We start from the raw sequence: 27009 nt of genomic DNA on the forward strand, positions 1-27009 counted from the left end.
TCCAGCCTGGGCGCCATTGAACCTTTGTATTTTCTAAATAGTAACCCCTTTTTGGTTTTTGATGTTGAAATATATGACCAAATAAATATGTGACCCATCTGTTATTTTTATCCATGTAGTCCTTTGTTTAACAGAAACTTTCAGGTTTGTTTTTGTTTTCATTTTTGTTTTTTGTTGTTGTTTTTTTGAGATGGAGTCTCACTCTGTCGCCGAGGCTGGAGTGCAGAGGCACAATCTTGGTTCACTTGCAACCTCTGCCTCCCGGGTTCAAGCAATTCTCCTGCCTCAGCCTCCTGAGTAGCTGGAATTACAGGCGCACACCACCATGCCTGGCTAATTTTTGTATTTTTAGTAGAGACGGGGTTTCACCATCTTGTTCAGGCTGGTCTTGAACTCCTGGCCTCATGATCCGCCCACCTCAGCCTCCCAAAGTGCTGGGATTACAGGCATGAGCCACCACGCCTGGCCAGAAACTTTTGGTTTTGATATCATCATATCTGAATATTTTTTCATGTTATGATACGTGCTTTTGGGATCTTGTTTAGGAAAACCGTCCCTACATCAAGATCACAAAGATAGTCCACATTTTATTCTATTAACTTTATACTTTCACTTCATGGTTAACCTTTTATTTTTATTAAACATTTAAAAAATATTTACCATGTACCAGGCACTTTTTAAAGCTTTATGTATGTAATTTTCTTAATCCTCACAGTAGCTCTTTGAAGTTAGGTTATTATTATTATTTGCATTTTACATGTGATGAAATTGAGGTAAAGGTTAAATTTTCTACTCACTTGATTTTTGCAACTCAGTAATAGGTATTTCCGTTTTGCTGATGAAGAACATGAGAAAGGTTACGTGGTAGCTTTAACCAAAGTATCTTTCTGATTCCAAAGCCAGTGAGCTAAGGAATCAGCAGGGGTACTTGATTTACTACTTGGGATAGTCCAGAAAGGCTTCCCAGAGAAATGAACTTTAAGTGGGATTATCTGTTCATTCCACAGTAGTCACTGAGGCTCTATTGTCTAAGTGTCTGGCACTCTACCAGGAGCTGGAGAATGTGTTAGTGAGCCAAGACAGACATAGTCTGTGCTCTCAGAAATCATGAGAGCTTACCAGAGAGGAAGAGAAGAATATTTGGTAAAACAATGCCCATTTTATTCCAGAAAGTATTTGAGATGAACGTATGGAGTGGTTAGTCATTGACTACATGGCTGGAACTGGCAGATGAGGCTAAAAAGTTAATTTTGGCCCATATTGTGAAAGACCTTGTGGATCAGGAATTTATATTGCAGTGAGGAGTTGTTCATTTTTAACAAGGGGAGTGACACAATCCAATTTACATCTTAGAAAACTAACTCTGGTGGTAGTGTGGAGGAGAGATTAGAGGGGAGGATTCCCAACTAAGAGAAAATTAGGAAGCAGTTCCATTTTCTTAGATAGTGAAAGATGAGAAGAGTTGAAAGAAGAGGCTACCAGGAATGGCCAGAAAGGTAAGGAGCCAAAAGGTAGCAAGGAGGAGGAAGCAGGTGGTCTTTATAGCTGGATCATATGGGGATATGTGAAACAAGGCTTCAGGCTTAAGAAATGGAGTGGATGATGTATAAAAGTGGTAGTGTTACTAAAAGTGGTATATACATGGAGTCTTAAACAGCTGTAATTCTTTTTTTTTAATTGCAGACAGTTGTGAAATTCTTGGTGTACTATGCTGGTGATCTGGCCAATGTTTTCTTTATCATCACAGTGGGAACAGGTCTTTACTGGCTTATTTTCTTCAAAGTGCGTGAGTTTCTGAATTTTCCCCAACTGCCAATATCTGAATAGTTGAAAAGCTTTCTTTATAAAGGAACTATTTTTATTTGAGAGAATTTTTGATCAACAGTATTAAGAAAAGTTCCCAACTCCCCATTCCTTGAGTGTGCTGAGCTTATCGATTACATCACTATCTTCCTCTTTTATGCTTTCTTTGGTTTATAAATTGTGCTTAGTAAAAACCTTTTTCAATTGGAAGACTTAGGTGGGAGGATCCTGTGAGTCCAGAATCAAGTCCTGCCCAGGCAGCATACTGAGACCCTCCTTTCCCAAAAAAAACAAAAACGAAAACAAAAAACAAACAAACAAACAAAAAAAACTGTGTGTGATAGTATTTAATCAAGTAATTTTTATTATAGGCACAGAAGTCTGTCTCTGTTTTGCTGCCAATGCCAGTTCAGGAAGAACGTTTTGTCACTTATGTTGGATGTGCCTTTGCTCTGAAGGTAAGTTTTAAAGGACAGGTTACCAAATTTAAAAGGCCTGCTAATGAACTAACAAGTCTTTAAAATTAAAATGCTTTCAAAAATCTTTGGCGTGAAATTCACTTTGGTTTTGAAAGAAAGCATTAATTATTTTATGTGGTAAATTTACTTTTATTTATAGTAGATGCTCAGTCTGAAACTCTGCCTTAAATATTTTTTTCAAAGAAGCCATAAATTTGTATGGCTTATTTGATAAAATGATATTTCAGTATATAACTTTCTTTAAAGTCTGATGATACATTCACAATGGGACAAAATGTCTTCAGGCATGAATTTTGTCTCCATTAATCAAGGGTAAAAGGTACCACTCTGGATAAAGTGTTGAGATCTTAAAAGTTGTTTTGTCTGTCTCCAGATTCCTTTGCTCCTTTCTTCCTATGGCCCCCCAATCCCCAACTCAGTGTTCTCCATCAGTGTAGGTGAATCTCTTTATATGCCTCTTGGTAGTCCTTATCCTATTTTACTGTGAGTATTAAGTGTCTGCTTTTTCCACTGACTGGGAGCTTCTTGAGGTGAAGTATCTCATACTTAGATTTTTATCCTTTATTTGATGAATAATGCAGCAACTAGAAAGAATGCCTCAGTTTAAACATATTGCTTCTATAAATAAGAAAGATGTGTTTCAACAGCACATTCTTTAAAAATCAGAAATCTGAATAGCAGAAATAGAAAAAAAAAGACAGTAAGAGCATTCGAAAACTTTAATTAGGAAAAACAAACTATAGTTGAAAATATCTTTACTTATAAAGAAGTCAGCTGATCTACAAAACAAAGTGTGCTTCTAGAATCTTTGGGAAAGAGTCAATTATATAAGTCCCTATGTGAGGAGGAGGAAAAATGTCTCCTCTTTTCATATTCCTATTTTAAAGAAAGAAATAAAAAGGGAAGGTAAATTAAGATGTATATGAAAATTCTGTGAATTTGATGATTCCAGGTTATCTGATGAGCTTCTAATGATTCCTTAGTGGTATTATAACTTCATGTGAATTCACTCATAAAATTATATGTTCTTGTGATAACAGTATGTTTCTTAAAGAGTCAATATTGGTTTTATAAGCAGGCTTAACGCTGGTACTTTTTCAGGTGTTTTATTATATGTCATTCTCAGGCACTACAATTTTTGCATAAGCTCATATCCCAGATTACAATAGATGTATTCTTTATTGATTGGGAGCGACCTAAAGGAAAGGTTCTTAAAGCTGTTGAAGGTAACTGAAATAAAAAATATTTGTACCAAAATTCTTTTGCTACCCTTGCAGAGCAAAGGAGGTAAAACTCTTTTACTCATTTTATTTTCCTGACCAGGTGAGGGTGGTGTACGAAGTGCCACTGTTCCTGTAAGCATATGGAGAACATATTTTGTAGCAAATGAATGGAATGAAATTCAGACTGTGAGAAAAATTAATTCACTCTTTCAAGTACTTACTGTCCTCTTCTTTTTGGAGGTATAAACTGTTTGATGTGATTATATGCGACTTACATGTACCTTATGAATATTAAACTAATATAATTCCAACTAAGTTTTCATGACAGTGGAAGATTTCTCTAAAGGTTGAAATATTGTCGTGAAGCCATTAAAAAGGAGTGCCTTTATGTTACGTATTTTACCACAATTCTTTTTTTAAGTTTACCATCTTAAGCATTTTTAAGTGTAGAGTTTAATAGTGTTAAGTTGGCCAGGCGCAGTGGCTCATGCCCGTAATCCCAACACTTTGGGAGGCTGAGGCAGGCGGATCACCTGAGGTTGGAAGTTCAAGACCAGCCTGGCCAACATGGAGAAACCCCATCTCTACCAAAAAATACAAAATTAGCCGGGCATGGCGGCACATGCCTATAATCCCAGCTGCTCGGGAGGCTGAGGCAGGAGAATTGCTTGAACCCGGGAGGCGGAGGTTACAGTGAGCTGAGATTGCACCATTGCACTCCAGCCTGGGCAGAAAGAGCAAAACTCCATCTCAGAAAAAAACAAACGAACAAAAAGTAGTGTTACGTACATTCACATTGCCATGCAAAATCATCATCACCATTCATCTTAGAACTCTTCATCTTGCAAAACTGAAACTCTATACCCCTTAAACAACTCTGTACCCATTCCCTGCTACACCTAACCCCAGGCAACCACCATTCTATAATACTTTCTGTCTCTGTGTGTTTGACTGCTCTAGGTGTAAGGAGTAGCTTTAAAACCAATGGTTTGTATCAGAATCCCTTGGGGATCTTTTGTAAAATACCTATGCTCAGGCTCACCCTTAGAGACTATGTGTTGATTTAGTAGCTTTGAGGTAACTCCAGGTATCTATATTTTGAAAAAGCTCCCTACCCCCGATCCATATTCTCCCCTGCATTAGAATCACTATTATAAGTTTGATATTTTTCAACAAATTTTTATTGAACACTTACTGTAGACTATGTTCTGTGCTAAGAGCTGGGGGTAAACTGAACAAAACACGTGTTTGTGATACATTTGCAGTTATTTCATGGATTTGGTTGGAATTATTAAAGGAAGTATTCAGTACTGAGTATAAGACTGAACATGGAAACCGTTTATATGGGAATAGGTTTTCTCAGGAATTATCTGCTTAATTAAGATTGAATATAAATCATTAACTCTTAGGTCTGTCTGTCTGCCTTCCCTCTTTTTTCTTCTTTCTTTCCATTCTCTTTCCCCTTTCCCTTCCTTTCCTTTTATAAAACTAGTAGAAGAATGTTTGTATCCCTAGGGCTTTAAAATAATATGAACAAGACTTCCAAAGTTCACCTGAAGTGGTATTTTGGTTTTTCTTAAATGGACAGATAAAAATTACATATGTTTATAGTTTACAATACAATGTTTTGATATATGTATTCATTGTGGAATGGCTAAATCAAGCTAGTTTATCTGTTACCTCACATACTTCTTTTCTTTTTGTACTAAAGTAGTGTGTGTGTGTGTGTGTGTGTGTGTGTGTGTGTGTGTTTAAGAGTTTCCTCAGCTTTAAAAGGTGTTACATGAAAAAGTTTTATGGTCAAGTAAGTTTGGAAAATATTGGATTCAGTATAATCATGTAGCACCTTTTACTGTAAAACTTCTCAGAGCCTTTATTCTACAAGGGTGGGAGGGATGGAGGTGAGTGTAACGGATGGACCAAAAGTATTTAAACATAGATTCTTTTTTCAAGAACTTATGTCCTTTAGAAGACATTTTGTAATATACTGTTTTAAAGTATAAAAATGTTTAGTACAGTGCCTGGCACATGTCGAATACTCATGAAATACTACTTGTTGGTTTCACTCATTGGTAGTTTACTGATGAAAGTTTTATCCTTTTAATTAAATTTTTAGTCTTGTCAGTGTGTATGACAATAAGGTTATATTTGGCCGTTAGTCATATTGAGAAGAATGCCAAATGAGCTAACTAAATATTGTGTAATAAATACTTTGTAGTTAAAATACTGTATAATAATTATTTTTATCTAGATTTTCTACTGTTTATACAAACTTGGATATTTTAGTTTTTCAAGGTGAGTAGGGAGAGGTTTTCTATTTTCAGTCTAGAGTAGTTTTCTTTATCCATGTCCGTTTAAATTATTACTTTTCCTTTTTACTCCAGGTTGTGGGATTCAAGAACTTAGCATTAATGGACTCATCTTCTAGTCTTTCTAGAAGCCCACCTAGCTACATAGCTCCTTATAGCTGCATTTTGAGATATGCAGTGTCTGCTGCTCTTTGGCTAGCCATTGGAATTATACAGGTAAGGAATTATACAGGTAATATTACTTCTAAGTAACATTGCTTCTTTATAACTCTGCCTAATTACTGATTATCATCAAATATTGACCACATCCTTCTTTCTGTAGCAGAAAGAAGGTGACAAGAACAATAGCTAATGGTCAGTTCTTTTTTTTTTTTTTTTCGAAACAGAGTCTCGCTCTGTCACCCAGGCTGGAGTGCAGTGGCATGATCTTGGTTCACTGCAGCCTCTGCCTTCCGGGTTCAAGCAATTCTCCCACCTCAACCTCCTGAGTAGCTGGGACTGTAGGCTCCCACCACTACATCCAGATAATTCTTTTTGTATTTTTAGTAGAGATGGGTTTTTACCATGTTGGGCAGGCTCGTCTTGAACTCGTGACCTCAGGTGATCCACCCTCCTCACCCTCTCAAAGTTCTGAGATTATAGGCATGAGCCATCACACCCAGCCAGTAGTCGATTCTTATATTGTATTAGTCACTGTGCTAATTAATTACTGTTGGTCCATCACTTCTTGGCTTTTAGGCTAAGATCGAGTGTAATTACTGTTGATCCTCAAATAGTTCAACCCCATGTTGAACTGTTTGACTGAACTCATTGAGAGTAGAAAATACAGTGTTCACAGAATGCAAATTCTGCATCTGTAGAGGGCCAACTTTCTGTATAGATGGGTTCCAGCAGGACTGAATATGGGACTTGAATATGGGTGGATTTTGGTATACTTGGGGGTTCTGGACTCAATCCCAACATACTATAAGGACAATTGTAATCGCTTTATACCTGATAATGTCTTAATCTTTATAATAGCCCTCAGAGATAAGCTCTGCTATTATCCTCATTTTATAGATGAGGAAACTGAGACCCAGCAAGGCTAAAAAAATTGCCTGAAGTCATGTGACTAGTAACTGACGGAACTGGAATTGGAACTCAGGCAGCCTGATTTCAGAGTTCACGTTCTTGTCAATAGTGGGGCTCTGAAGGGCCTTTGAGAGTCCTCAGCTTTATAGTAATAGGACAGACTCTTTGTTTAGTTTATATGTAGATACAGGGACAGATAAGCTACCCTAAATATGTTCTTTTCTTTTGAAACATAACTTATTGTTTACATTTATTTATATCATGAAACCTCACTCAGATTGCTCGTACCCCTTGTGGAGTTTTTCTTGAAATATTTATTAAAATGACTGAAAGTAAAAATAAGTCTTTTTAGCCTCAGGTCCCATGGATCTAGTAGAGGCCATAAAGAAAAAAAAAAGACAAAAGGAAGAAAAGAAAAAGAAAGAAGCAGCAACAAGCATCTAACTTTCAGATACTCATAAACAGAAAGAGTCCTTCTGTTTACTTTAAAATTTCCTTAACTTTTATAATCAGCACATGAAGATAGGACCTCTAGAGAGCAGTTTTAACTTCCTATAGCTGGCTAATAGCTATCTACCTAAAACAGCCTATTTTTAAGGATCTTTTGAGATTTTTGTTTGTTTGGTTTTTGTTTTTAGAGACAGTCTTCCCCTGTCTCCCAGTCTGGAGTACAGTGATGCAATCATAGTTCACTGCAGCCTCAACCTCCCAGGCTCAAGCAATCCTCCTGCCTCAGCCTCCTGATTAGCTGGGACTACAGGCACATGCCACCACACCCAGCAATTTTTTTTTTTTTTTTTTTGAGACAGAGTTTCACTCTTGTTGCCCAGGCTGGAGTGCAGTGGCGTGATCTCAGCTCACTGTAACCTTCGCCTCCCAGGTTCAAGCGATTCTCCTGCCTCAGCCCCCCAAGAAGCTGGGATTACAGGCATCTGCCACCAGGCCCAGCTAATTTTTGTGTTTTTAGTAGAGACGGTGTTTTACCATGTTGGCCAGGCTGGTCATAAACTCCTGAGCTCAAGCTATCCTGCCATCTCAACCTCCCAAAGTGCCAGGGTTGCACGTGTGAGCCAGATTGAAATATTTTTAAGAGAGCTTATTCTTAGAGAATTAGGTCCAGGTGGTGGTATTCAGTAATCTGTGGATTAACTTTTTAAATATATACTTATTTTAAATTGATGAGACTTACTCAAACTTGAAACTACAGGGATAGAGTTAGTAAAGGACAGCTGACAACCAGAAAAAGAAGACAAACATATTAAAATTGGAAACAAGGTAGAATCAAAAGAGTATAGGGTTTGATGTTTATCATCAATGTTAAGGAAATATTTTGTACAATATACCGATATATTTTGTGAGTATATCAGATTCATCTGGATGTAGAGAGTCTAAAGCAATATCATCTGAAGCTTTTCATATTTGGTTGAATATAACACAACCAAAATCAAAATAAGAGTGGCTGAAATCAAAGAGAACCTTGTCTTTCCCATGAAAAAGATAAGCAGAGGTCCAAAGTACAGGGCTGGAGTGGAATGGTGGCTTAGTGCTACTGTCAGGACCCAGAAGCCTGTCCTTCTGCCCAGCCACAAGGGACTTCCATCTCCACAGTCCCTTCATGGTCCATAATAGCCAATGAAGTTACAGGAGGGAATTGAAGTAGGTAAGCTCACCTTTTCTTTAAGAGCCTTTTCAGAGGTGCCTTTCAACATCTTCTTGGCTAGAACTTAATTGCATGACCACACCTAGCTGCACTAGACTCTTTCAGCTGGGCAGCAGTATATCCTGCTCAAGGAAGGGATCTGTTACTAAGGAGAAAGGATTGTTGGGACAGCACCTAGCAATCTCAGACACCACCATCTAACTTCATTCTTTGCTTCTCACTTTGCCATCAGCTGGATAGTAAAGCATTTCTCTCCATGGTAATATTCTAAAATGATCGGTGTTTATATATTTGTCAAGAATCCTTAAGGGTTCCTTTAACAACCTGTTACAGTTTCATAAATTTGTCTAAACTCTCCTTGATTCTAATAATTGTTCACTCCTTTTATTTCCTTAAACCCAGCCTCTTCAGCTTTTAAGTGGTGTCTTTTAATTTTTAAACCTTGAATATTGCTGTTTTTCACATCCTTTAAAGAGGTTTCAAATATGTATATAGAGTATGTAGGAAAACATTTTCAGCAGTCGGCTGGTGTAGATTCATTTATCTATTCATCCACATATTTGAGTGCATTTTATGTACTGGACGCTGTGCTGAGCTTATGGATCTGCTGTTACAGGAACAAATGACAGATTGTGCCAAGTGCTGTGAAGAAAATCAGCAGGGACATGAGATAGAGTAAATAGAAGGGAGGGGAGTGGAAGATAGGAATGGGGGACAGTGGGGACAGCTTTAAATAGGGGAGTTAGGAAATTTTATCTTTTCCTGAAACATGTCTAAAAAGATGTACCATGTAAAATTTTTATTTATAAAATTTCTGTTTCTAGTATTAAATCTAAGAAAACACAGGAAACCATTCCATATGAATTTTTAATACTTTGTAGTCAGAATACTAGATATATGCTTTTTATGTGCTGTTCTGGCAGAGAAAATTAATTTGAAAAGTAGAGCATTTTCTCATGTCTTGAAATTTAGATGAGCAAAATTGCAAACCCAAACATAAATCTGACCATGGATGCATTGATATATCCTACATTTTTAAAAGACTTTTTCTTTCTTCCCACGTGTTTGTCATAGCTTGTTTTAATGACACACAACAGTTTTCAAAACTCAAAATAGGCTCCCTCAATGACTCAACACAATTCTAAAATCCTCCTCCCTTTGACAGAAGAGTCAGAAATGACAAGTAGGACTTTATCACATAGGAACTGTTAAAGGCCACTGTGCTTTTGGTTGGACCTTTTTTTTCTTAAGATGCTACACTGTGGCTGTAAAAGAAAATTAAAATCCTAAAAGCTAATAAGCATAAACTTGACTTAATGTTTCAGGTCGTGTTCTTTGCTGTCTTTTATGAGAGATTTATAGAAGATAAAATTCGACAGTTTGTTGATTTATGCTCTATGAGTAATGTAAGTACTTTCTGACTTCATCTTGCAACTGTTACTTTCCCTTTTTAAAGGTCATGAGTTTGTTAAGAGAGACTTTAAAAGTGATTTGGTATGATTGAATTTTTGGGCCAATTTTCCACTGGTTGTTAATTCCAGAGATAATTATAATGAGCTACAAGTTAATACTTAAACTGCCTTAGTTTTTTCATTTTTTCATTTTTTTTTTTGAAACGGTCTTGCTCCGTCACCCAGGCTGGAGTGCAGTGGCACCACCTTGGCTCACTGCAACCTCTGGCTCTCAGGTTCAAGCAATTCTCATACCTCAACCTCCTGAGTAGCTGGGATTACAGGTGTGCACCACTATGCTGGGCTAATTTTTTTTTTGTATTTTTGGTATAGATGGGGTTTCCCCATGTTGGCCAGGCTGGTCTTGAACTCCTGACCTCAGGTGATCCAGCCTCCCCAAGTGCTGGGATTACAGGTGTGAGCCACTGTGCCCAGCCTGTTTTTTTCATCTTTATTTGCAGTTTCTTAATTATGAATTTCTTATGCTACCAAGTAGTTCATTCATTCCAGTACCCCTGAAAATTGTTTGTATGTCAACCCTGTTTCTTCTTTTCTTTTCTTTTCTCTTTTTTGTTTTTTTTTTTTTTTTGAGAAAAGGTCTCGCACTGTAACCCAGGCTGGACTACAGTCGTGCAATCGTAGCTTACTGCAACCTTGACCTCCTGAGTTCAAGCAGTACTCCCACCTCAGCTTCCCAAGTAGCTGGGACCACAGGTGTGCACCACCAACACTCAGCTATTTTTTTTTTTTTTTTTTTTGTAGAGATAGAGTTTCCCTATGTTGCCCAGACTTGTTTCTCCCTTTCTTGGAAAATATCTTCAATCTCTTTTTCTAACATTAAAAAAAAAAAAAAACACACACAAACCTTATTATCCTTCATTACTTTATTATCCTCTTTATATATTTCCCAAGAATATAATCTTCATTATTTTGGGAAAAAGAAAGCAATTTTAAGGAAAACTTAATTTTTTATTGTTTTGCAGATGAGTTGCTAATTGCTTCTTTTTATTCTCTTTTTATAGATATCAGTGTTTCTGTTATCCCACAAATGTTTTGGATATTACATTCATGGTAGATCAGTACATGGGCATGCAGATACTAATATGGAAGAAATGAATATGAACCTTAAAAGAGAAGCGGTATGAAAATGTTTTACATCTTTTTGGTTTTAAGTGAGAAGTGGATTCTTATAAATGCTGGATTTGTTTAAAAAAAAAAAACAGTCTTCATTGATAACCTTTTTTTCTTTTTGAGATGGAGTCTCCCTCTGTCACCCAGGCTGGAGTGCAGTGGCGCAATCTCGGCTCACTGCAGCCTCTGCCTTCTGGGTTCAAGTGATCCTCCCGTCTCAGCTTCCTGAGCAGCTGGGACTGCAGGCGTCTGCCACTACACCCGGCTAATTTTGTATTTTTAGTAGAGATGAGGTTTCACTATGTTGGCCAGGCTGGTCTTGAATCCTGACCTCAGGTGATCCACCCACCTTGGCCTCCCAAAGTGCTAGGATTACAGGCTTGAGTCACCACGCACCTGGCCTATTGATCACTTTGATAGTTGCTAAGGACTGCCAGGCATGGTGGCTCACGCCTGTAATCCCAGCACTTTGGGAGGCCGAGGCGGGCAGATCACGAGGTCAGGAGATTGAGACCATCTTGGCTAACACAGTGAAACCCTGTCTCTACTAAAAATACAAAAAAATTAGCCGGGCATGGTCGCGGGCGCCTGTAGTCCCAGCTACGTGGGAGGCTGAGGCAGAATGGCATGAACCTGGGAGGTGGAGCTTGCAGTGAGCCGAGATTGCGCCACCGCACTCCAGCTTGGGCGACAGAGCAAGACTCCTTCTCAAAAAAAAAAAAAAAAAAGAAAGTTGCTAGGGACCAACTCACCCTGAACATTCATAAAGGGAAAGAATCTAATTTTATCTTGTAGTTTCTGTATGAACTGTATCACAGTAACCAAATAATTCATGAGGGAAAGTTCCTCCTTATAGAAGAAAGTAGAAGGAATTCTAAGTTAGAAAAATTACCATTTTGCAATGACTAATGGATTGATGAATGTAAGCTGCCATTATCAGTGGCTGCTAAACGATTAAGTGATTGTTGACAGGGAACTTTATAATGAGGGATCAGGTTGACGTAATTTAGACACACTGTAAATAAAAATAAGGAAAACTGACATAAACACTTCCTGCCATGATGCAGTAGGAAGTATATAATTTCACCAATGAAGTATTTTTGCCTAAAAAACTGAATCTGAGTATAATCAACCCTCTAGCTCTAATCACCAGTTTATAGGAAATACAAGCGATAAAGGGACAAATTAAATAGCACCATAGGAAGTAATTAGCCAGGTCTGGAGTATAGGCTGCCTCACAGGATAAATGACTCAGTGTCTCCAGACAAATCAATGACATGAAAAGAAAGGGAAGGATGATGGTGGCAGTGTACGAACTATTACATTATGAGAAAGGTTTGAAAAACAAACCAATCTGGTACAATGTGTGGACTTTATTTGGATCCTGATTCAGACAAACCAACTATTAAAAAAATCTGGGAGATTTTTAGTGGACTAAATGTTAAGGAATAACTAATTTTGTTAGGTATGAAAATGGCATGATAGTTATTTATTTTAAAGTCCTTATTAGAAATACATACAAAGCATTTACAGATGAAATGACATGGTCTGGGTTTTACTTTAAAATACTCTAAGAAAAAAGAAAATTTGGAAGGATAGATGAAACAAAATTGATAAAATATTAGTAATTGCTGAAGCTAGGTAATGAGTGGTTTACTATTCTCTCTACTATGTACATTTGGAAAACTTCCATAATAAAATTTTTTAAATAATAAGATGTGCTTAAGTGGAAAAACCAAGAGGATTTAGTGATTAAGGGGCCATACCTGTGACTTGTAAGAATTTGACACATGATAATGGCATTTCAGAGAAGAATTTATTTAATACATTGAACTGGATCACTTGATTAAACAATAGAAATTACCTTGTGATTAAAAAGTTAAATGTAAAACATGAAGCCAGGAGAACCTAGAAAAGAATATTTCAGACTGGGGGATGATATTCTAAGGATAAAGAATAGAAATCATCAAAAAGGGAATATTAATTGATGTTACTTTATTAATATAGTACATTTGCATATCAAGCAATTATAAAAGTGAATTAGAGTAAAATACTTTTAACAAATATGACAAAGAAATTGATAAGAATATTGAAAGTTATGCAAATCAAGAAAACACTAAATTAAAATCTCAATGGAAAAATGACCAATAGACACTAATAAAGCTCTAAAAATATTTTAACTCATAATCAAAGAACTGAATATAAAAAAATGATTTTCCCCTCTTCAAATTAGCAAACTTTTTTTGAAAAGCTAATACTTAATAGCATCAAGGACACAGTGAAATGGGCAACCACAAAGCTACTGGTGGCAGGTTGAATTTATGCAGACCTTCTGGAAAGTGTTTGGGCAATGTATATACCAAGAGCTTTTTAAGGTTCATAATCTTTGATTCACTGATTTTATGAATGTTAACTCAAGGAAAAATTAACAATATGAACAGCTACTTAAATTCAGGATCTTTATCACAGAGGTTATTTGTAAGGGGAAAAGTATGTAAAAATTGGAGAATATTAAATAAATTGGTTTACCTTTGCGGTGAAATCTTAGGTAGATGGTAAAATCATATTTTGTAGAATATTTGATGACATGGAGAATTGCTCAGGCTATAACGTTAAGTGAAAAAGGAGTCATTGTGATCCCAATTTTGTGCTATTTATATGTACATGCCTTATAAAAAAGACTGGAAATGAAATTCCTTAAGATATCTATATTTCTGGGTGTTGAGATTTTAGGTAATATTTTTCTTTTCTTTTTTGTATTTCTCTTTATTTTGTAAATTTTCTGCAATGGCATGAATGTTTTTAATCAAGAAAAAATTTTTTTAAATAGAGAAGTTCACTACATGTATTCTTCCTTTAAGTGTATAGAAAGCCAAGTGCCATATTATGTTTTCGGGTTAGATTTAGACAAAGAAGGAAAATATTAACCTCTGGAGTAGGTAGACAGGCTTTATGAAGGCCAGAGAACTTGAGTCGAACCTTGAAGCATCAATCAAATCAAAATTTTTTTTACATATTTGTGGTTGTCAGGATCCAAGTTGTGTCAGGGAAACCCAAAATGGATATGGATATCTGGTTCATAACATTAACTGTTTGGTCATGTATCACTATGTTTTATTGGAATTAATTAAGGAAGCATCTTAAAAATGTTTAGAAAACAAAAAAGATCATTTGCAATTATAAAACTAGTTAACTCCAAAGCAAGACCTTTCAGCATACATTAAAAGAGCAATAAGGTCAATTATAAAGGAAGCTAAGAATATCAATATACAATAAACATATATATGTCTTTATATCATCTCCTTTACTCTGTTCTACTTAAATATATATATATGCTCTACCTAAAAATATATATATGCTCTACTTAAATATATAAATATATGTGATAAATATATAAATATATATCAACCTATTATGGATTATATATATTATCTTATATATATTATAGACAATAAATTATAGATAATAAATATATATTTATTATAGATATATATTTATCTACTATATATAATATTTATATATTATATATAAATATATTTATTATAGATATATATTTATCTATTATATATTTATTATATATAAATATATATATTTATCTATTATAGATATTTATCTGTAATAGATATATCTATTATAGATGAATATATATATATTTATAATCTATATATCTATAATCTATATATATCTATAATATATCTATTATAGATATATATATATATATTTAAGTAGAGCAAAGGAGATGATATAAAGACCTGAAAGGGAGTATGAATTAGAATAAAGTAGAAATTAGCAAAATCTGGGAACCTTGGATAATGGTAGAATCTGTTTCTCAAATACAGTTTCAGTGAATTTCACTTAGCACCTGAATCTTGTAATATGTGATAACAGCGAAAAAAAAGTTCTGTATTTTCTTTTTGAGGCAGGAAATTTTTTATAATTTTGATCTTAACTTAAATTCTTTAACTTTTCAGGAAAATTTGTGTAGCCAGAGAGGTTTGGTACCCAACACAGATGGTCAGACTTTTGAGATTGCAATTTCTAACCAGATGAGACAACATTATGACAGAATTCATGAGACACTAATAAGGGTTTGTATAAAGTACAGTTCAGATATATTCTATCAATATTTCATGTTTTTTAGATACCAAGAACATAACACTTTGTATTCATTTCTCTTTTTTACATTAGAAAAATGGTCCTGCTAGACTACTGAGTTCATCAGCAAGTACTTTTGAGCAGAGTATAAAAGCATATCACATGATGAATAAATTTCTTGGCTCCTTCATTGACCATGTATGTATGTCAACATTTATATTTAAGCTGGGATCAAATGCAATTTTTAAAAAGTTAAGTGGGAATGTCAATTATTTCTTCAAGTCAACCAAGTCAGTAAACTTAGAACCCCCACCTTAAGACCTTCCCTTTTTTTGTCTGTCACATTCAATACTTAGGAATAATATATTTTTAAAAGACATTTCTAGCCATTAACAAACTATGGCTTAGGGATAGAACTAGGTTATACAAAAGTGAAATGAAATTTTATGTGTCTGTTAACATAATCATGATTCCCTTAAACTATGTCTGCACTGGAATTTTGTTAGCCAGTTACCAAAATATTATTGTATTATTCATTATTGAAATCCTTGTGTTATGCTATGATTGTATTTCTAAAAAGCATTTTATAAATTGATTTTCAGTATATCTAGCCCTAAATACTACTAAGGACATTTAAAATTTAAAACATTCCTGTAGAGAATTTTGTTATAGGTTTCAATGTAGTAAATTCAGTCTTTTTGAAGAACAGATTTTCTTTATATACTATTCATTTTTCATTTTCTCTCCTGCTGATTTTACATTAATTGCAAAGCATTTATTTCACTACTGTTTGTGAAATGATGCTGTCTTTTTTTTTTATTAGGTTCATAAGGAAATGGATTACTTTATAAAAGATAAGTTGCTTCTTGAAAGAATTCTTGGAATGGAATTCATGGAACCAATGGAAAAAAGCATCTTTTACAATGGTATCTTCTAAATCCCTTTGTAGAACTTGATAACTGTTTTCAAAGTTTGAGAAAAAAGTGCTTGTAGATATTTTTCTTTTTTTCTGTTTTTTTTTTTTTAGACGGCGTCTTGCTCTGTTGCCCAGGCTGGAGTGCAGTGGCACGATCTCAGCTTACTGCAAGCTCCGCCTCCTGGGTTCATGCCATTCTCCTGCCTCAGCTTCCCAAGTAGCTGGGACTACAGGCGCCCGCCATCACGCCCAGCTAATTTTTTTTGTATTTTTAGTAGAGACGGGTTTCACCGTGTTAGCCAGGATGGTCTTGATCTCTTGACCTCGTGATCCGCCCACCTCGGCCTCCCAAAGTGCTGGGATTACAGGCATGAGCCACCGCCCCCAGCTGATATTTTTCTTTTGATTTAATAATTTTTTGGCTAGGTGCGGTGGCTCATGCCTGTAATCCCAGCACTTTGGGAGGCCGAGGCAGGTGGATCACCTGAGGTCAGGGGTTCCAGACCAGCCTGGCCAACATGGTGAAACCCGTCTTTACTAAAAATACAAAACTTAGCCAGGCATGGTGGCAGGCACATATAGTCCCAGTTACTTGGGAGGCTGAGGCAGGAGAATGGCTTGAACCTGGGAGGCAGAGGTTGCAGTGAGCTGGGATCACTCCATTGCACTCCAGCCTGGGCGACAAGAGTGAAACTCTGTTTCAAATAATAATAATAATTTTACATAAAAACAAAGGAAACATAATGAACTCAGTTAACCTCATGAATTATAATTCTTTTCTGTGTTCTATTTTATTATGTCGTGTAGCAGGAAACAAATACATAAAAGATTCTATAAGAAAGTATTCAGGTGAATTTCAGAATCAACAGTCCACATGGAAGAGATAGTAAAACAAATAAAATTCAGATTTTATTGGACTGTTTGTTTAATGCCAAACTATGAAACGCTTAAAAGAAGAATAACATTTGTGATTAATCTTTAACATTTAATTTTTTATCTTATCCAAGTTTGTAAAAATCAGTATTATTTGTGACAGGAGTAGTGATTAAAACTGGTTTCATATTAAAAAGATAGTATACATGTCATTTGTAGTATGACTGATAACCTATTGTATGAGTAAGAATGGAAGTGGTATAACCAGTGCCCTGGCCTAGATATCATTTACCCATATGTTATTGCATGCCAGATATTGTGTCAGTCTGAGATACACAGACGAATGATCCCTACCTTGGGTATCTTGTTTAACAGACTATAGAAGACAGACATGTGAATAAGTAGGGTGGTACTGGCACAGAAGTCTGTGCAGGCGCAGGTTATGCCAGGGACAGAAGGGAGCATAGAAAATCTAACCAGATATGAGGTAAAGCCAGAAGAGGCAACCTGGAGAAGTTTGAACTGGATTTTAAAAAATCAGTAGCTGTTTGTCAATCAAGAGGATCAAGGTAAGAGAAAGAGGCAAAGACATTCATGCAGACAGGGAAAAGGGGATTCAAAAACAGTGCGCAAAGTGCATTATGCACTTACAAACTTTATAAAGTCTGATATGAAGTAGGACACAGTGGAAGAGAGTACTTGAAAGATAAAGAAGGCAGAGACCAAATTCCAAAGTCCTTGCCTGATACACTAAGGAATTTCACTCTATCCTGTAAACCTGTTGTTTCCAAAAAAATTTTTTTTTAATTTTTTGCCCCACAAGATGTATATAAGTTGATCACGGAGGTGTGAAAAGAAAATATTAAAATGTCTATTTGTGTATTTGCAGTTTAATCACCCTTAATCTATTTTTAAGTTTATATTATATAGAGTAGTAATTAATAAAATATTTCTATTATATCTATTATGGGTTGCATGCTCAACATCTTATTCTGATAGAGATGCATGATCAAAATGATTTAGAAACCACTGCTAGTGAGCGCCGAGATCGCACCACTGCACTTCAGCCTGGAGGACAGAGCAAGACTTCGTCTCAAAAAAAAAGAAGAAACCACTGCTAATGGGGCCAGGTGCGGTGGCTCATGCCTGTAATCCTAGCACTTTGGGAGGCCGAGGCAGGTGGATCACCTGAGGTCAGGAGTTCGAGACCAGCTTGGCCAATATGGTAAAACCGTGTCTCTATTAAAAATACAAAATTAGCCGGGCATGGTGGTGCATGCCTGTAATCCCAGCTACTTGGGAGGCTGAGGCAGGAGAATCGCTTGAACCCAGGAAGCGGAGGTTGTGGTGAGCTGAGATTGCACCATTGCACTCCAACCTGGGCAACAAGAGCAAAACTCTGTCTCAAAAAAAAAAAAAATAAAGAAAAGAAAAAGAAACCACTGCCAATGAACATGGATATCATTGAAGGGTGCTAAGCAGATCTGATTTGTAAATTGGAAGAATTACTCTGTCAGTAGGTTACAAGTTGAGTTGAATAGATGGAAAATTGTAACAGCATAATTTAGACATTAGGATTATAGCTTTCCTCCAGGGCATAGTGGCTCACATCTGTAATACCAGCCCTTTGGGAGGCCAAGGCAGGCGGTCACTTGACCCCAGCAGTTCGAGGCTGCAGTGAGTTATGATCATGCCATAGCACTACAGCCTGGGTGGCAGAGCAAGACCCTGTCTCTGTAAAACAAAAACAAACAAACAAAAATATTGTAGCTTTCAAAGTCTTCTGGTCTTGGATTCAAAACCTGACTACCATTTACTGGCTTTGTGAACTTTGAGAAACTTGCCTAGCGTTTCTGAACTTTAATGCCTTCTTTGTAAAATTGGTTACAATCCTCTAAAAGTTTTGTGGGGTTATTATGTGTTAATATAAAGAACCCAGTAAAGTATCTGTTATGGGTAGGCACTCAGAAAGGAAATGTTATTATTATTATTTTTTTTGTTTGAGATGGAGTTTCACTCTTGTTGCCCAGGCTGGAGCACAATGGTGCAATCTTGGCTCACTACAACCTCTGCCTCCCAGGTTCAAGCGATTCTCCTGCCTCAGCCTCCCAGGTAGCTGGGATTACAGGCATGTGCCACCACACCTGGCTAATTTTTGTATTTTTAGTAGAGGCGGGGTTTCACCATGTTGGTCAGGCTGGTCTTGAACCCCTGACCTCATGTGATCCACCCGCCTCAGCTTCCCAAAGTGCTGGGATTACAGGCGTGAGTCACCGTGTCCGGCCCTATTATTTTTAATAATACAATCATCACCTTCTTTCTTCCTTCTTCCTGGTTTTTTCTTCCTTTCTCCTTTGTTCCTTCTCCTGCAGTCTTCCTTCCTCTTCCTCCTATCTTCCTCTTCTTTCTAAGTATGTTCTTCCATTTCTCTATCTGCTTTTTTTTGGAGATGGAGTCTCGCTCTGTTGTCTAGGCTGGAGTGCAGTGGCGCAATCTCGGCTCACTGCAACCTCCGCCTCCCAGGTTCAAGCAATTCTCCTGCCTCAGCTACCCAAGTAGCTGGGATTACAGGCACCTGCCACCACACCTGGCTAATTTTTGTATTTTTAGTAGAGATGGAGTTTCACCATATTGGCCAGGCTGGCCTCGAACTCCTGACCTCAAGAGATCTGCCCACCTCGGCCTCCCAAAGTGCTGGGATTACAGGTGTGAGCCACTGCGCCCGACCTCACTACCTTCGTCTTCATCAAGAGATGATGAGACTATGAGCTAAGGCAGTAGCAGTGGGGCTAGAGAAGAAGAAAGGATTGCCAGAAATGTTAAGAGAAAAGAGTAGTCAAAAATTATCCAGACTTCTGGCTGTGTGACTAAGTGGGTGGTGGTGCTTTTCAATAACAGAGGCAATACAGAGGGAGGATCAGGTTTTGAGGGAAAGAGGATGAATTTAGTTTTCAGTATGTTGCATCTTGAGGTACTTCAGGACATCTAGGAAGAGGTATCCAGTAGGCATTAAATATAAGGGACCAGGTTGTAGGAGAAAGTAGAAGCACACAATAAATTGAGGAGTTGCTATCATATGAAGTCATTGCTGGAGCAATGTTAATAGAAAATCACCAAGAGAGAGCATGTAAAACAGGTTTTTTAAGATTATATATGCAAGTTTAATGTGCATATTTTGTAAGGATATAACTTATAGATCAGTGAATTTTCACAAACTGAATATACCCCTGTAACTAGTACCCTTTCAAGAGAGAACATTACCAGCACTCCACATGCCCTCTTGTATAAAGCAGATGTTCCTAACTGGGTGTCCATGGGCTGCTTCAGTGGTTCTCTGGATTTCCCTGAAATTGTTTAATTGTTTGCAAGAGTTGTATATGTATACTTTTTTTTTTTTTTTTTTTTTTTTTGAGACGTAGTCTTGCTCTGTTGCCCAGGCTGGAGTGCAGTGGCACGATCTCGGCTCACTGCAAGCTCCGCCTCCCAGGTTCATGCTATTCTCCTGCCTCAGCCTGCTGAGTAGCTGGGACTACAGGCGCCCGCCACCATGCGCGGCTAATTTTTTGTATTTTTAGTGGAGACGGGGTTTCACCATGTTAGCCAGGATGGTCTCGATCTCCTGACCTCGTGATCTGCCCGCCTCGGCCTCCCAAGTTTATGTATACTTTTTTTTTTTTTCCTAATGGAAGGATCTATAGCTTTCATCGGGCTTTTGTTTTTTTGTTTTTTTTAGAGACAGGTTCTTGCTCTGTTGCCCAGGCTAGAGTGCAGTTGTGCAATCATATTAATAGCTCGCTATAACCTCAAACTCCTCGGTTCATGCAGTCCTCCCATCTCAGCTTCCCAAATAGCTAAGACTACAGGTGTGCACCAGCAGACCCACCGGACCTAGCTTTTCTTTCTTTCTTTTTTTTTTTTGTAGAGATGGAGTCTGACTATGTTGCCTAGGCTGGTCTTGAACTCCTGGCCTCAAGCAGTCCTCCTGCCTCAGCCTCCCAAAGTGCTGGAATTACAGGCATGAGCCACTGTGCCTGGCCTCATCATAATCTTTTTAAAAGGGTGTTCACATCCCAATAAGGATGAAACCCGCTGGTGGAGTGAGAAGAGGTCTTAGAGCAAAACCTCAGCGGGACTATTTGAGATAAATTCTTGAACTCTTGAACACTATGTACTTACTCTATGCCTTGCTGGTTTTTTCTCTGATTTACTGTATCTTAGGGAATGTTTGTAAGATTAATTTAGCTTTTAGTTGTATAAAGAAATAAAGAAAGGCTATTTATTAAATGGTCTTTGAAACTTACACTACTAGCAATTACCAACCATTGGTCCTAATGTTAAAACTGCTTTTTAGGAGTTTTTATGAGTTTTTTAACTAACCTCTTTTAGATGAACAAATCTTAAAATGTTTGTTTATTTTTGTGTAAGCCATGAAGTATTGTATATAGTATGTTTCTAATGTGCTGTTTTTAAACATCCAGATTTTGTCACCAGAAGTTTATCACAGACTTGTTCCTTTTTTAAATTTCTAATTTATATTTTCTAAATTTTTTTAATAGATGAAGGTTATTCTTTCAGCAGTGTCCTGTATTATGGAAATGAAGCTACTCTTCTTATTTTTGATCTGCTGTTCTTCTGTGTTGTGGATTTGGCTTGCCAAAATTTTATTTTAGCATCCTTCCTTACATATCTACAACAAGAGGTAAACTTTTAAAATTTTTCTACATTTTCCTTCATTTTCTTGAGAGAAATATGTTAGAATAGATATTTTCATAGCAGAGAGTAACAATGTCTACTTTTACTACAATTTTGTAAAGGTTTAGAATATGACTAACCCCACCAAAAGAAGGAATAACATTTCAACCAACTGTACTCTGTCCTTTAGGGTCAATGAAATACTGGGGTCTAGTGGAGGGCATAAGTTGCTTGATTATACATGGAAGAGGAATCCTATAGGAAGACACTTAACTGCTAGTCTCCTAGATGCTACAAGTGAACAGTAATTAGAGTCCCATCCACCCTCTCCAGATGTTAAGTAACAAAAAAACAAGCACTGGAGAGCTAGCTCAGGGCTCAGCACCAAAGGGAAGCCCCCTTTAGCTTGCAGCTTTGACACCTCCCCCACCTGTGTGGATAAAAAGCAACTTCATGTATGAGTGTGGACCCTGAAATAGAGATTTCAAGAAATGGCAAATCTGTTCTTGAAATGGTGTTATTATCAACTAAATATTCTCCACTATGTCAAAGAAGTATATGTAAGTAAGATGCAATTTATTAGTCCTTGACAGTGATCTAGAATTGTGAAGAAATTCTATCTCTAGTGAGTAGATTCTTTTGATGTTTCCGTAGTTTTAGACTTAGAAGAAAGTTGCCTTTCTATATATTTTAAAGTGTATTTCTGTGAACATGAGAGAATTTGTATAATTAATTCATAAGAATTTACTCTAAATGGGAACATACTATGAAACTATGAAAGAAATTATCATCTTGAAATAATTTTATGTATCACCATGGGATTCAGATACCTGATACATGAAAATAGTTGAGAGAATTAGCTAATTTAATCTAGATATTTTAATCGACGTGCATATTTAATTTTGTTTATATTTCTTTTCATTCTGAATTGTTTTAATTTTCCAGATTTTTAGATATATCCGTAATACAGTAGGACAAAAGAATTTGGCATCCAAAACATTGGTGGATCAAAGATTTTTGATTTAACTTCCTGAATAAATAACTTAAAGACTCAGTATAATCATGGCCAAAAAAAAGTCATGATATCAGGTTAGTTTGCCATATTTTTTAAAACTTATAATGCAGACTATTCTGTTTTTGTTTTTTATTTGCAGAAAGATTTATTTTTATAACTTGGGAATATATAACCTGATATAATAGAAAATACTGTTTTCCCATTGTGTGTAGTATTTAATGCAGTAAATAATAAATTAATACTGACAGTGAGGCCAAAAAAAAATCTAAATGTTGCTTTCAGCATAATACTTCTTAATGATAATTAAAACAGTCCCCATCATTTGTCTCTGTAGATTATTTTATAAACTGAGAGCTGCCTGAATCTTCTCACATTGACAAAGTAATTTGATTCCAAGTTTAAGACTAGTTTTCAGTTTGATATTTTCATGTTTTGTGTGCTTATGGTTAAATAAATGTTGAAAGATATTTTCAAGTTTACTTAGAAATTTTAAATTGTATTATTGCTGATTCAATTTGCATCATTCTAATTGCTCATCCTATTTGGCAGTGGATTAATTCACTGTTGGGTTAATATGCATCTCATGAAATGATATCTTTTCATTCCTTTGTATACCTGTATTAGGTCAGTATACACTTTCCATGAAATATATTTGCATTTCTAATATAGTTTACATTTATTAAGTTATAACGTATGACATTTTTCCCAATATCATTTTTTATACATTTTAATTACTTAATGTTTTAAGAGTTCTCTTCCAGAGTTTTGCTTTTCAATTACGTTTAAAGACTGTAAATAACAAACGGTAAGGCTGGGCGCTGTGGCTTACGCCTGTAATCCCGGCACTTTGGAAGGCCAAGGCACATGGATCACTTTAGATCAGGAGTTCAAGACCAGCCTGGCCAACATGGAAAACCCCATCTCTACAAAAAATACAAAAATTAGTTGGATGTGGTGGCCTGTAATCCCAGCTATTTGGGAGGCTGAGGCACGAGAATTGCTTGAAACCAGGAGGTGGAGGCTGTAGTGAGCCAGATAGCACCACTGCACTCCAGCCAGGATGACAGAGCAAGACCCTGTCTCAGAAAAAACAAAAACAAAACACTGTAAATGTATCATGTTTCTCACTGCTTTCTATGTTAATGCTGTGTAAATACTTAAAATGGAATACTGTATAAATATTATTTATATTTTCTCAGATGAAAATATATACTAAAACATTTGGTATTTCTGTTTTCTGTTTCATTAATGTATATCTGATGGAGTAGCATTTAGGAATATAACATTATTGGGGCAGAGGTCCCAGCCATTGCCAAAGTTGAATCTTTTACATTTCCCTGAATCTTGAGGATGACTGAAAAGGAAGTCTTTGAAACTGCAGTTTCTGAAGGATCACAGTACAAGAATGCCTTTATAAAAGCTGCAGAGATAAATACATGTACTTGTATGGCATGGATATTTAAAACCACTCACTCAGAAGCATATGAAAGAAATTCAACCATCATTCAACATAGAAGAAGTTAATTTTAGTGCAAAAGTTTTTAAGTATTAAATTTCACAATAAAGGATCAATTGGCTTACTTGCTGATAAATTAAAACAGAGAAAACATTTAAAATCATTCTAAATTAATTTTGTATGATATTTTTATTTTGGCTAGGTGCATAAAAATGTGTTCAGATTTTCATACACTGTCGACTCCTTTGTTCACATTGTCACAATTTACATTTCCTGATCATGTGCATAATTATTCACTAGATTCATTACCCTTTGTCTATTTCTGTAGTACCCAATCACTATACTTTGACTCTTATATCCCTGATTTTACTGATTTTCTAGAAACATTTGATTTCTCTTCATTTCATAATGAAACAAAACCTAGAGAGGTTCTTTATAAGCTGTTGTGTACTTTGTATGCTCCTTAGAAACATACAGGCCCCTAAAATACTTCTGTAGACCAGTGCCTCTGTTATGGGAGATTTGTAAATGCTTCCTTCTCTGGCATTGCTGTCCTAACTGCCTTTTCAGAAGGCTTTGCTGATTACCTACATTGAGGAACATTCAAAATGATCATTAACTCAGCACTTGCAAGCATGAAGCATGTATTTTTTTTTGTAAATATTGACAAATATAAGCTGAGGGGAAATAACTGTAAGTCAAGGAGCAGTGAGCAGTGTGGCTTAATGGAAAGTGCTCCAAATTTAGCAAAAGAAGCCCTGGATTCAAATTAGAATTTTGCCCATCACTTATAAGTTTTGGTATCTTGAACTAAGTCATTTGCCATCATTGAGCTTCATTCTACATCTCTGCAATGAAAATAATATCCTTTGCTTACCACTTGTTGTAAGGATTAGTTTCGTGTGTGTGTGTGTGTGTGTGTGTGAGACAGAGAGAGAGAGACGGGGTCTCACTCTTATCACCCAGGTTGGAATGCAGTGGCACGATTTTGGCCCACTCTAACCTCTGCCTCCTAGGCTCAAGCAGTCCTCCACCTCAGCCTCCCAAGTAGCTGGAACAACAGGTGTGCACCACCAAGCCCAGCTAATTTTTTGTATTTTTTTTGTAGAGACAAGGGTTCACCATGTTGCCCAGGCTGGTCTTGAACTCCTGATCGAGAGATTCACCCATCTCGGCCTCCAAAAGTGCTGGGATTACAGGTGTGAGCCACTACACCTGGCCAGGATTAGTTTCTTAAAATGTGCTTTTAACGTTGAGTAAACTACAAATGCTGGAATTTTTATTTTTAGTTTAAAATATCTGCCCCAAAATATATTTTTTTCTTGCTAATAAATTAATAATATGATATTAAAACTCAGATTACTGATCTCAATAACTGACCAATGAAAATTCTGAGCCTGCCTTCTTCCTCAGCCACCCCCAGCTCTGCCAGGAAGAGGCCCAGATAGAGGTCACCGATAGACGTAAAACATAAAAGAAGACAACACCCCTGTGGGAAACACAGTTTGTGATAGAGGGTGGAGAGAACAGGAAGAGTGGAGTATTGTCTCTGGGAGGGAGGGTTTTTTTCATTTGCTCATTCATTCCAACAATGTTTCTACCTCTTCCTGCTCCCCAGCCCCTCAGAAGGGTCTTATAATTTGTAAGAGAAACAGGTAAATTAACCAGTAATTACAGCAATATGAAACATGCTGCAGTACCGGGGTGTGATACAAGGAAAGCTCTTAACTGTACTTCTGGGTCATCAGGGCTTTGACCTCAGAGAAGTGGATTTGATATAAGATTTTAAGATAAACAAAAAAAAAAACAAGTGCAACCAAAGCATGGAACAGTATGTGCTCAGAGACAAAGCAGCACATGGCAGTTTGGGGCACTACGGGCAGTTTGAATCAGAGCACATGTACTATTTATATTTTAAAAGTTGTCTGTATAAGATGTTTTGTCATTTTAAGAAACCTTCCCTTCTGGGGAGTGATTGTCCCTCCTGGGGCTCCCCAGTTCTTTTAGACAGCAAAGAACTCAGGTGGGAGCATACCTTTGATATACAAACTATAGACCTGAGCCACACCTCCTCTGTCTGGCCCTGAAACCCTAGGAGGCAATGTTCCTCTTCCTTAAATCATCCCAGGACCAGGTAACGGGCAACTAGGGATAGTCTCTGTAGTTTAGAGCACACTGAAATTATTCCAACGAGCCGATCCCAAACTGTTGACCCCACCCTGCCTTGCCATTTCCTCAGAAACTCCAGTAAGCACCCAGGCTCTGCCCTGGCTCCTGGTGCTCCTGCCTCCTGACTGGTGCTTTCCCCCGTGGCTGTGCATGGTGTGCCGTGCCATCTGTTTCTAGGACCTGTGAGTGTAAGAAACTTTCCTGTCTCCCCTTGTCATTCCTCACTCATCACTACATAAAAGGACACAGAACAGTATGTTTGGGGGCTTTGGAGGGCGATGAGGTTGGAAAGGAAAACAGGAGTCACATCATTAAAGGTTTTTATGTTGGGCCACATCTCCATCACATGCATGGAGTGTTTAACCAAGTTGGAGATAAGTGTTCCTGCTCTCTGTTGCCTGGCTGCATGTTGTGGTTTGCAAGAAAATACATTGCCCCACTGCCCATAAGAGAGGCACCAAGGGTAGTAGTTGAGAGCACAGACCCTGGAGCCAGATTGGCCTGTGTTCAAGTCCCGGCTGCACCACTTACTGGCTGTGCAATTTGGGCAAGTCATGATTAAATTTTCTCATCTGTAAAAGAGATAAATAGTACCTACCTCAAAGACTTATTGGGAAGATTAAATGAGTTATTGTGTACAGTGCTTAGAAAAGTGCCTGGCACATA

At 36.9% G+C, this 27009-nt stretch overlaps 1 protein-coding gene across 8 annotated transcripts in view; it reads left to right on the forward strand.

Moving 5' to 3' along the window:
- The window catches only part of TMEM67 (transmembrane protein 67), a 65742-nt gene extending 40203 nt beyond the window's left edge, over nucleotides 1-25539 (forward strand). For 3 of the 8 annotated variants that reach the window (XM_019032936.4, XM_055349389.2, XM_055349391.2), the window contains 12 exons: nucleotides 1684-1782; nucleotides 2175-2261; nucleotides 3409-3508; nucleotides 3606-3745; nucleotides 5890-6030; nucleotides 9871-9951; nucleotides 11019-11135; nucleotides 15099-15215; nucleotides 15316-15420; nucleotides 16046-16148; nucleotides 21568-21710; nucleotides 22649-23945. In XM_019032936.4, coding sequence (XP_018888481.2) covers nucleotides 1684-1782; nucleotides 2175-2261; nucleotides 3409-3508; nucleotides 3606-3745; nucleotides 5890-6030; nucleotides 9871-9951; nucleotides 11019-11135; nucleotides 15099-15215; nucleotides 15316-15420; nucleotides 16046-16148; nucleotides 21568-21710; nucleotides 22649-22729 — 1314 coding nt within the window. In that variant the 3' untranslated portion in view covers nucleotides 22730-23945. Of the gene's footprint in view, nucleotides 1-1683; nucleotides 1783-2174; nucleotides 2262-3408; nucleotides 3509-3605; nucleotides 3746-5889; nucleotides 6031-9870; nucleotides 9952-11018; nucleotides 11136-15098; nucleotides 15216-15315; nucleotides 15421-16045; nucleotides 16149-18010; nucleotides 18203-21567; nucleotides 21711-22648; nucleotides 23946-23986; nucleotides 24349-25282 lie in introns of those variants that run through there. The other 5 variants (XR_008668034.2, XR_008668036.2, XR_008668035.2 and 2 more) reach the window with 4 other exon arrangements.
- Nucleotides 25540-27009: the final 1470 nt, after the last annotated feature.

The sequence above is a fragment of the Gorilla gorilla genome, chromosome 7, assembly GCF_029281585.2.
Source record: "Gorilla gorilla gorilla isolate KB3781 chromosome 7, NHGRI_mGorGor1-v2.1_pri, whole genome shotgun sequence".
Classification (NCBI taxonomy): Eukaryota; Metazoa; Chordata; class Mammalia; order Primates; family Hominidae; genus Gorilla; species Gorilla gorilla.